This window comes from Berghia stephanieae, chromosome 9 (genome assembly GCF_034508935.2).
Source record: "Berghia stephanieae isolate SIO BIC M18660-M18661 chromosome 9, UCSD_Bste_1.3, whole genome shotgun sequence".
NCBI lineage: Eukaryota > Metazoa > Mollusca > Gastropoda > Nudibranchia > Aeolidiidae > Berghia > Berghia stephanieae.
In genome coordinates this window covers 12888596-12900736 of record NC_088368.1, presented here as the reverse complement: position 1 = coordinate 12900736, position 12141 = coordinate 12888596, and the positions used below count along the sequence as shown (strand labels likewise).

The window sequence follows — 12141 nt, the reverse complement described above, 5'->3', positions numbered from 1 at the left end:
ATTTTTTGCCAAATTGGGACCTAAAATTTGCCCCAAAAAACCCCAAAATTTGCCAAGAAATTTGCCAAAAAGACAAATTTGCAGAGGAGAACTAAGCGTTTCAGTAAAAATTAACACGCGATACAGAAAAAAATATATATAAAAGAAAATTTATTACATTTATTTGACTTGAGAGATGAAATGACTGTGAATAGTGTTGTAACAAAGATTTTAAAGGATCATTATCCGTAGAGAGTAGCTTCCCTTGGTTTGGGCCCAGGCAAAGCTGCAACATTTCTCAAGTTTCGCACTCTTTTTTCGTTATTTTGTTTTCGCTTTTTTTTTTCCCAAAATTTGCCACGCGATTTGCCAATTTTCCCAAAATTTGCCACGATTTGCCAATTTTGGGAAATTTGCCAAAATTTGCGGATCGCCCTGATATTTGCAGCCGCAGAAAATGCAGATGACAGATATACACAGACTGCTGAATTTGGGAGCCGCACCGCAGTTATTTTCAAGTAGTATAATATTGGTGAAAACTCAAATACGATGTGTCCAATTTAAGGAGAATGGAGCCCTCGTTTGCAATAGGACAGGCCATCATTCAATCAAATGTCAAATATCTCTCTCCCTCTCTCTTATCTATATATCTCCCTCTCCCGACAATGAACAGGAATTTCAAAATTACTTTCTAACTATGACAAAAAGACTGAAAAACCAGTTCATATTGTGTTTCAGCAAATTACACTGTAAATGGGTTATCCGTATAGATATATGTGGTTTACAAAACAAATATCATATAGAGAGATGACGATAATAGTGTGAGATATCAACATTAATAATAATAATAATAATAATAATACAAACATTCAAACAAAAACAAATAAATACAACCTACCCACAAATCTAAAATAAATAACACATTAAAATCACTGAAACAATGCCGTTATCAAGAGAGTTAGAACTTTGTAAAACAGATCTCTCAACTTGAACTGATAAAATTTCACAGTTTTCAGAGCTAAAAATCATTAGTCATTTAATAAATCAACTTACCAAAGCAGTATTAAATATCGGTTCAAAATCCTGAACAGATGCTTTCTGGCACCATTTTTTTTTCTTTTTGAACTCATTGTATTCAATCAATTAAGTCGATTCAATTAGCAGTTGAAGCCAAAAAATCACATTTCTACTAAATTTTTATGTGCCCGGTAAAGTTACTTGAGTCCCAACCAACAGCCTAGTTTTTATCCCTATCTGGTTTGTAAACAACTGCAGAAAGGACTGCTTGACCTCCGATGACAGCCCTCCCTCCCCCCCCCCCCCCCCTCCTTTCCACCCACCAGCCACAAGCCCACAATGGAAGATACTGATTTAATTGATCATACAACAAAGGGCCCACAGGAAGAATGATGATGAAGCCGACCACAAGCGCATTCTCCCACTGTAAAAATGAACATTTTTCAATTTTTCACTTCCACAAAATCAGACAGCCATGTAGTGGACATCAACAAAATGTTTGGAACCAATAACAAGCAACAACAACAAATTAAAAAAATAATTAATAAATAATAATAATAATAATAATAATAATAATAACAATAATAATAATAATAATAATAATAACAATAATAATAATCATCATAATAATTATAATAATAATAATAAATAAATAAATAAACTTTAATAAATACAAAATAAATTCATAAACAAAACTTTAGAACCACTCCCTGGTTTTGACATCAAATGAGACATTATAAAATGAGATCATTTCTCATTGGCAGCCTTGTACAAATGATAAACATTGCAAAAACTATATCATTAGAAATCTAAAAATTGACAGAATGAGAAGAAAAACTTTAGTTTCTCGCTCCAACTCATGCTTTCTCAGTTTGCTCTGCTGCAGCAGCTTCAGTAACTTCAACTCCTGGGTGCAATTCCTTCATGTGAGCCTTCAACTTTCGCCTTGTGGAAAACTCATTCCCACATATCGTACATGTTTTCCCAGTGTGAACTTTTTTGATGTGATTGGTGACGTGGTACCGCACGCTGAACGACTTTCCACAAATCGGGCAATTGAAAGGACGCTCCCCGGTGTGCTGGGTTCTAATATGAGCCTGGAGTTCATTACCCCAAATATAAGCCTTGTCGCATAGAGAACATTGAAATGGTTTATCACCTGTGTGAATTCTTATATGGTACTCCAAATTTAATTTCCTATTGAATTGTTTCTTGCAGAGAAAACACTCGTACTTGTCCGAGGAGTGAACCTTTTCGTGCTGTTTCAAGAAACTCTTCTCACCAAAAGCCTTATCGCAGTGTGCACATTTGTGAGGGAACTGACCCAAATGAACCATATTGATGTGATTTTTCAGGTACCGAGGCTCCTTATAACTCATGTCGCAAAAGTGGCAAATATGAATCTTCTCACCAGTATGGATTCTTGAGTGCTTTGTCATGTCCACCCTTCTGATAAATTTTTTATCACACATGTCGCATTCATACAGATCCTCACCCGTGTGTCGCTTCATGTGTGTGGTCAACTCGTGTTGACTGTTGAAGCTCTTGTCACATTCTTCGCATGGGAATGGCTTCTCTATGGCGTGGGTGACTAAGTGATTTTTCAACACGCGCTGTGTTTTAAAAGCCTTTGGACAGATGGTGCACTTAAATTCCCTCACATCCGAGTGACTTATCATGTGCAATTTCACCTCGTGATCCGTTCCGAAACCTTTGGAGCATATCGTACATTTGAAAGGAGAATCGTCTGTATGTTTGAACATATGAGCTTTTAATCGCCTTTCAGAACTAAATTTTTTCTCGCACATCGTACAAGCGAACGGCTTCTCTGCATAATGAACATTCATATGAGATTCCAAGTGACATCTACTGTTGAAGGTCTTGGAGCAAACTTCACATTTATGGGGTTTTTCTACAGTATGGGACAGCATGTGATTCTTCAAATAGGACCGGTTGATGAATCCTTTACCACAAACAGTACACTTACAAGGCTTATGATCTGAATGGAGACGCTTATGCCTCCTCATTGAACCTGGCGTTGTAAATCCTTTTCCACAGATAGGACAGGTGTTAGGCTTGACATCTGTATGTGTCATCATGTGTGTCTCCATGTAAACCTGTGTCGCAAAAGTTTTGTCACATATCGAACACACATACAAGTCCTCGTTGTGTTGCTTCATGTGTTTCTGTAATGAATCTTGAGTCTCAAACATTTTATGACAAATCAGACACTCAATTTGAACACTTTTTACATAAGAAGCCAAGTCTGACGACGTCGTCGCCGTGGAGTCTCCGCCATTTTCTTCTGTAAATTTCCCAAAGTCTAATCGGCCATCCTCCATGTGTTCATCCTCTGTCGAATCCTCAGGTTCAACTTTCACAATGTTTCTTAAACTGCTCTGATCACCCAGATTCTTTTCTTCATATCCCTTTGGAATTTCATTCAAACCGCCGTCTACATCCTGGTTAGCTGCAAAGTTATTTACAATTTCATCATCAGTTTGATTTGTCTTCTTGAAATTATTTACACTTTCTTCTTCAGACTCACTTTTGATATTATAGTTTGCACCATGTTCCCCAGTCTCACCGTCATCAGCTCTATCTCCTTCTTGAGGGATCGATTTACACTCAGCTTCTTGATCAGAATTTTCCATGAGTATTCGTTCAATAAATTCCATAGGGTCAGCACAATCCTTTCCTTCTGGGTGGCGCCTGACATGCTTTTTTGCAACACTCAACACACCATAAGCTTTTTGGCAAACGATGCATTTATACGGTTTTATATTGGAATGCACCATCATGTGATCACGCAAATATCCAGCCTCGGCGAATGCCTTATCACAGACTGAACAAATATGGGGCTTGTGGCCTGTGTGGGTTGTCATGTGTCGCCTCAAAGCTGTAAGATCATTAAATGCCTTCTCACATAAGGAACAGACGAAAGGTTTATGCCCTGTGTGAACTAACATATGCCTGCGTAATGAGTTTGTATCACAAATAACCTTGTTGCAAATAGGGCACTCCTGAGGAACTCTCTTTACTTTCTTTCTAGGCGGGTTGACTACATTGTCTGTCACATTTGAATTGTCAGCTGCAAGATGCAAGTTTGTGTGTCTCTTCATGGCAGTTATATCACTAAACGCCTTGCCACAGAAAGAGCATTTGAATGGTTTCTCACCAGAATGAATTCGCATATGCCTTTCTAACGAACACGCATTGAAGTAGACCTTGTGACAAACTGTACACTGGCGTCGTAAGTGTATTCTATATCTCTTTCTTCGCGAATGGTTCGAAGTTGATTTATCCGATTCTGCACTGCCGTGGAATGATCTGGTATTGTTTGAACTGTTATTCAGATGCTCTTCATAAGGGTGAACTTTATTCATGTGCAACTTTAAAGAGCAGCTCCATGAGAAGAGCTGGCAGCAGATGGAACACATGAACGACTTTTGGCCAATGTGAACTTTCCTGTGCTTATCCAAGGAATTTTTAAAAATGAAAGCCTTCTTGCAAAGGGAACACCGATACCGCCTCTCTTTGGTGTGAAGTTTCATGTGTGATTTAAGAGTGAAGATCCAAGTAAACGTGGTCTTGCAAAACGAGCATTCATAGGATCTAGGATTACCATCTGGTGCTGGAATGACCAAAAAAAAAAAAAAGATTTAATAAATACACATATCAATATGTAAACCCGACTACTTGAAAATTAAAAAATTCATCATTTTTAGGGAGATAAATAATGTAGTTGCTAAAAAGTTAAATTTAAATATCAACAATTTACACTCACAAAGATTAAATAACACTTCAAAATCTTTAAAACGATGTAGTCTGACATCAACTGTCATTGTCAATAAGTGTTAATGACTAAGAGATGCTCATAAAGCTCTGAGATTGGAGCCAAAATTTCGTAATTCTACAAATTGTTTGTAACAGTAGGCATGTCTGCCTATGCAAATGACATTGGTTGTGACAAAAGAATTTGTGTCATGTTTGACAAAAAAAAAAGACAAAGATTTTCCGCATCAGAACACGTATTGACGTGTTTGAATCAAATTTTTGTACAATTCATATCGGTTAGGAAGTCAGTGCATCAAACGGCCAAGTTAAAAAAGTAAGGAACATTTTCCCCCAGTTTCTGAGGTCCCGGTAAAGGCTCCCAGCGGGGTCCAGGGATAGATTCACATAGGGAGGCTCAGGGGGTGAAGCTCACAAACAATTTTGGAAAATAACGCTGTTAAAAGTGTTTTTAAAGAAAATGTGTATTCAAGAATTTGCAGACAATAACTATGACCTGTCTTTTTAAAATCTATCTTCCTTTCCATCATAAAATATGATACTTAAAGACCAAGCGATTAAGTAATTGTCATAAAACTAAAGATATCCATAAAAAAATATGGATGAATGCAAGCATGGCAAGTCTGATAGGGGTCACAACAGCTCAGTGATAGAGTCAATGTCGGAATTATAAAAGCTTCAAATTCAATCTAATCAGATGGATGGAAACTGGAATGGCATTCTCCTTACGACCAGAAGGTCCAGGGTTTGAGTCTCATTCTGGAAAAGGCTCATGACTCATATTCTCTCACCATACTCAGATTACAACGACCAACGTCTCAGTCAGAAATAAACTGTACTATCACCTAAAAGGAGTCATGTCACGCCCTACATGTTACGCGTTGCCCTTGGCAAAGGACTTTTTGTAAAGCGCTTTGGGTATGTCTAGTTGCTACAGCTATTTAAATGCTCAAGTTGTACTTGTTAATTCAATTCAGAAAATCCACACTGCCTCTTGGATCTGAAGGACTCCTATAGCAAATCTGATACAAATTTACTACTCTTATACCTTCTTCTTTATCCTGATAAGACTCCTCAGTGACAATTTGACGGCTTGATGGCCCCGGAATATCCTGGTGGTTCTCCTGAAACAATAAACAATAAACCTGGGATGATATTGTTGTCTTTGCTCTATAACAATTATCGTATGTGTGAGGCATTCTAGAGAAATGGTCCACATGACCTATTATATGGGAATTGGGTTACTGATAGAGTGTAAAAAAGAAGATATTTTTCTACATGTTGTCGTTTATTTCATTTTAAAAAATAATGTAAAAAGAAATTGGCTGAGTTATGGCCAATGAAAGTGGACAATCTGCTCAGGGGTGAGAATGACTGGTCACAAAAAAAAGAAGGAAATTTTTCTGTGCCTGGATCATGACCCATCCATGTGACTATAACTTATAAATTTGAATTTCATTAAAATTTACTGAGATGCAATTTTTGATACCACTTGGAGAAATTACCATAACAACAGATTGCCTTAAAAACAAATTACTCCATATAACCAATAACTTTTAGCTGAAAAAGAAAGGCTTCTCTCAATGTTTCTTTAAAAAGAAACTCTGGAAAAATTATATACAGATACGTTTACAATCTATGTCATAATAAATATGATGTTAAATTAACAGTTGGCAATGGACAACAAAATATTATTGATATTCACAACATAACCCCTTTAAGGGGCAATTACGTTCTATTTTTTTTTACAGAAAAAAAATGCTGTTTTTGGTTCAAGAACTTTAAAATAAATATACAAACATGACATTTATAAAGTTCATTTTCATAGATATTCATCATGCTAAATGTACCTAATGATGTTTTATTTGTCTTTGAGGACTCAACTTTGCAATGCCTATAGCCAGATTGAAACCCTCAGAAGCTAGTCATACCACAAGACTACAAAGAAGCCCAATCTATCTTTCTTACCTCAATTCTATGAGCATTGAAACCTTGAGAAGTCGATGGAAGGCCGTAGTCTCCATCCTCAACTGGTTCCTCTTTAACGACAGCATCCAAGTGAGAAGGCTGGGCTTGATTCAAAGGCATGAACTTGGCTATAGTCGGAGTAGCTTCCATATTGGCGTGTCAAGAACTCTCTTCTCCTTCAAAATAAATTATAAATAAATAGAATATAATTCCCTTTATTCAATCTCCAGGGGGTAAATAACTCTCTTGGGTCTTTTATAATTGTTATCTATTTCTTTGAGCTCCAAGCAGTAACATTTACATCTCATCTGCAGACCTGCCAACCCTTCACATTCCAAAAGTGGAATCAGAACGCTTGAAAATAGGAATTCGAGACAAAAAATAGGAATTTCACCTCCTCCACCCCCCCCCCCCCCCTCTCTCTCTCTCTCTCACTCTCTCTCTCTTTGCTTTGCTGTTTTTTATTCTTACCATTATCATCATTTTTTGAAAATCGGAATTTTAGAGACAGCGGCGGAATAGTACAAAAAGGAAGAATGAAATTAGGAATGATTCCGCCAAAAGCGGAAGGGTTGGCAGGTATGCATCTGAATCTGATCTACTCCAAGAGAAGACTGGAATAACCTAGGAGTCAGCAGCAGTGGAGTGCTGCAAAGTGAGAAAGGGCAAGATTACCTGCTCAAGACCACAAAGTGCTGTGAGTAATCGACAGTAATAATAATAATAATAATAATAATAATAATAATAATAATAATAATAATAATAATTTAATGTAAATAGCGCCTGCCCATACAATATAGCTCTAGTTGCACAATATACATGGCATGCAATATATATCATTAAATTTTATTTTATTTTTAATAATCATATTATCAACAACATTTAAAGCAGATGAGAATACAGAATTATTTTAAAAAAATGTAAATCAGGGTAAATATGTTCTATGAGGTGACACCACAAAAATGATGTAATGAAACCTGTTGAATATTATGAAGATTGCTTATCCATTCTTTTTCAACTTTAATTTATTTTTTTTAAATAAATAAAAATAATATGCCCAATTGGTTCTTTCTACATACCATCTTAATATAACAGAAAGAGATGACTTTTTAATTTTCTTTTAAGAACTGCATCAGAATCAGTGAAGATAGAGAGCAGATTGAATGGCAGAATATTCCACACTGTTGGAGCAGTGCAATATAAGGTTCCATCTATTAATTTTGTGTTCCCCCTTTTTATTGTTCACAAAAGATCTATTCATGTCATCATTTTAGAATAGAACTGATAACTTACTTTTGGTGTAAATAATCACAATCATCATTTTGATTTTTACACAAATTACAACTTCTGACAATTTTTTTCAGATTATTTGGCTTTTTCATTTCCATTTCCACTTCCACGATTAGTCTGGCATTTTCATTTTGCATAAATGTAATCTGAGTATCTGCCAGGCATCTGTGAATGGCTGTCGTTATTGCCAGACATGTCTGCCAATAAAGAAAAAGGATTATTGGAAGATACCTGCCGGATATTGATGTTGGCCAGGGATTTGTTTATTTGCCAGACGAATCCCTATGTCTAGGTGTTGTTCGCCCCAAAACTGACCCAATATTGGACAGTCTTCCTCATAAAAAATAACAGTTTATTATCACACTTCCACAAAACTAAATCCAACAACATATTATCCGATTCAGAGATGAAAACAGCTATCAAAACAAGGAAGTAAAGATGGTGGAAAATTACCTAGCTCCTACTCATATATGAATTTGAATAGACACAGCTAGCAGTGTGGATAGAAAGCTCAGTGGGTTAGACCACCTTTCATTTTGTTCGTTTTCTTGCTGCACTGGTTCGAATCTGCTCGCTCCCTCTTTTTTTCTTTTCTCTTTACTTCCCAAATTGATGTTAATTGTTTTCCCTTTTATTCTGAGCAGGAGTTATTTAATTAATTGAATTGTTTTATGTCTGAGATTATCGTTCAATTTTAATTCAATATATATTTTGCTCTGTTCTGTTTTTTTTTCTCCACAAATATTTATTACTATTATTATTATTCATTTACTCACAAGCTACTATTTATTAACATACCGGTTTAGAGAAAGAGATTTTAAAATTTGACCTAAAAACAAATCAAAAAAATCATAACAACAAAACTCTTGTTTTTTTGGAATTTTTTGTTTGCTTTTGAGCCAGTCTATTATTTTCTCCTTTTTTTGTTTGGCCTTGTTCCGTCTCTGAGCATGAATTTCTTAAAATTGTTGTAATTTTTATTTATCCTTTTCCTTCTATGTGACAATTTGATCGCCCTCTGAATTTTGTTCTTTACTTTTTAATTATTTATTCTTTTAGTATAAACCTTTGGAGATCGAAGTGGGGACAAATGTGACAATTTGCAATATTCTATAAAAGGAACCATAAGAGAGAGAGAAAAAGATTTAAAAGTAAAAGAAGAGGGGTGGAGGTGGATGGGAGATTTATTTGCAACGTTCTGTAGAAAGAAGAAAAAAAAAGAGAAAAAGTGACGGAACCAGGATTCGAACACACAGCGTCGATTCCAACAAACCTTCCAAGGCAGATGACTTAACCATTCAGCCACGACATCTACATATATTGACGACGCATATTGTGTGTATATAGTAGTAACCTACTATCCATCAACTGAGTTATATTATTGGTTAATTTTATGATTTCATAAATAATTTTTGAACTTTACTTATTTCAATGTGCATTACAAAACTTTCCATATTCTGGAATGTGGAGAAATGTTTAAAAGAACTTTTAAAAGAAAGAGTTTTAAAAAAGGGGAGGCTTTCCGAAAGCTCCTAGTGCTAAGGGAAACAACTCAAATATTCCCTCAACTAATCCTAAGAAAAAATAAAACCTAGTACCTTTAACTAACCCTTATAGGAAAAACAAACACCCTAGCACCTTTGCTAAGACTTATGACTAATCCTAAAAGAAAAAAAATCCTCCGACTCGAGCTAACCCTAATACTATTTTTTTTTTAAACCCCAAGGATTGCTTTACACTACCTTTCAATACTTCACAAATCAAAATGGCGGCCGAGAATCGAAACAATGGACCGAGAATCAAAACAATGGACAAATTGGGAAATTTTTAACTTTCACAAATCTCTCAAGGTTTGTTCTCGAGTTTTAAAAATTAAAATGCTTCTATTTCTATGATGACAAACAGAATACATAAACGCCTCACAAAAGATCCACAGCGATAATACAAATTGAAAGAAATGCTAGCGCTAGGAGCTTTCGGAAGGTCTCCCAAAAAAAGTTGTCTATGTATAACCTTTCATCATTATTTGGTATCTGCAACTTTATGAATGAAATGGCAGACATGTCTGGCTCAGTGCAGCCATATTAATCAGCAGCCAGACTGTGATTATTCACAGACCAGCTGTCTTTAATCTCGTGTGATTAAAGACAGACAGGGTCTCTGTGAGTGACTATAACTATAATGTTGTTCTAAGTGAGATGAGACTTGAAGACGAATAGAAGTAGATCTAGAAGTAGAAGGAGAACCGGTGGCTCTGGTCTGGTGTTTGTAAAACTTTGTACTGTATGAATGCAATTAAGTCATCTGCTTTTCTGTTATATTATCACCACCACATGAGTTAGCTTGTTTATCTTTCAACAGCTAGTCACATTTACCTTATCTACTGCAACTATAAAACTGAAATTGAAAAAGTCGTTGATTTCTTATTCTCCAGTCATTTCTCATTGTTCTCCATTTTCATGATTTTCATGATTTTATGCAGAGCGGAAGCAGTTGATGATTTCAGCAGTCATATGCAGTTTCTTAAAAAATTGTGCGTACTTCGTTGATTATTTTACTCGCATAACATCATTACCATTAACAACGTCATTAACCCTTTCCCCACTATTTGATACCATATTCCCACTGACTGGGTGTACCGTATACTTAACATATAGGAAAAAATATTCATCTTAAAACTACTGGATGAGTGGATTACACCCATATACGCTATGCTTAGTAAAATATCACATAACTGAATGGTTATCTAATCTTATGTGTTTGATCGGGCGCTGGGTGATCATGGGTGGTGGTTGTAGTAGTATTGGTAGTGATGATGATGTGGTGGTGGTGGTTGTAGTAGTAAGGGTAATGATGTTGATGTGGTGGTTGTAGTAGTAGTAGTAGTAGTAGTAGTAGTAGTAGTAGTAGTAGTAGTAGTAGTAGTAGTCGTAGTAGTAGTCGTAGTGATATAGTGGTGGTGGTTATAGTAGTAGTGGTGTTGATGATGCTGTGGTGCTGGTGGTGGTTGTAGCAGTGGTTGTGATGATGATGATGTTGTGGTGGTGGTTGTTGTAGTCATGGTAGTGATGACGATGTGATGGTGGTGATTGCAGTAGTAGTAGTGGTAGCAATGATGGTGATGTGAAGGTGGTAGTGGTGGTGGTTCTAGTAGTCGTGGTAGTGATGATGTTGTTGTGGTGGATGTAGTAGTCGTGGTAATAATGATGATGTGGGGGTGGTTGTTGTAGTAGCAATGATTGTGATGATGATGTGGTGCATGGTAATTGTTATAGTAATAGTGGTGGTGATGATGATGTGGTGGTGGTTGTAGTAGTAATAGTAGTGATGATGTTGTGGTGGTGATGGTTGCAACCGTTGTAGTAGGTAGTGATGATATGGTAGTGGTCGTTGTTATCTTAGATTTGAGTTCAATTGCCACCAGAGTCATCTTCAAAATTAGATTCCCAAGTGACAAGTTGTCGTATAAGGACAACAGAAAACTTTTCAACATAAATGTTGGTCGCTGGTCGCCAACTGTGTATTTAGCAGATTCAACGACGCTCAATAACTATCCCCTCACTCCAACTTCCAATCAAACAAAATATTGAAACCGTGTTAGAAACAATATTGCCTTCTTCCACTTCAATTGCAGCCACTTCTCAATCAACGCCATGCAAAGACACTTCGAATTGAAGCAGACCCTGTCAAACAAAAAGAGATGTGTGGACTTTGCCCTGCGAAGAAAGGCAGAAAAAACGAAAACCTAATGCAAGAAACGCCATCGCTCAATCTGCAAAGACCACACAACATTCCTTTGTGTTAATTGTTAGATTAAGATGATTAAAGTATAAGCACTCGGTAGACCTGCAAAATAATTAGGATTCTATCCATTCCTGTTAATCAAATCTGAAGTTGATTATTTTTCCACTTTTGTAATTCAATTTTCAGAAACTATAAAAACTCATTCATGTTCATCATGATCTTAACCCTCTCCTTACCAACCTTAGGAAAATCGTCACATTCGTTACGATCCAAACAGCACTTTTATCATTCAGATTTCTTTTGTAAATCACACAATTTAAAGAAATATGTTTTATTATAGCTATAATA

At 36.1% G+C, this 12141-nt stretch overlaps 1 protein-coding gene across 1 annotated transcript; it reads right to left on the bottom strand.

Annotated features, from left to right (window-relative positions):
• Positions 1–1322: 1322 nt before the first annotated feature.
• LOC144979712 (uncharacterized) lies at positions 1323–10525 on the bottom strand. The gene is made up of 4 exons (XM_078926642.1): positions 10425–10525; positions 6760–6935; positions 5840–5915; positions 1323–4630 (listed from the first exon to the last, which is right to left on the bottom strand). The coding sequence occupies exons 2-4, from the start codon at positions 6907–6909 to the stop codon at positions 1854–1856; spliced, it is 3003 nt and encodes a 1000-aa protein (XP_078782768.1). The 5' UTR covers positions 6910–6935; positions 10425–10525; the 3' UTR covers positions 1323–1853.
• Positions 10526–12141: the final 1616 nt, after the last annotated feature.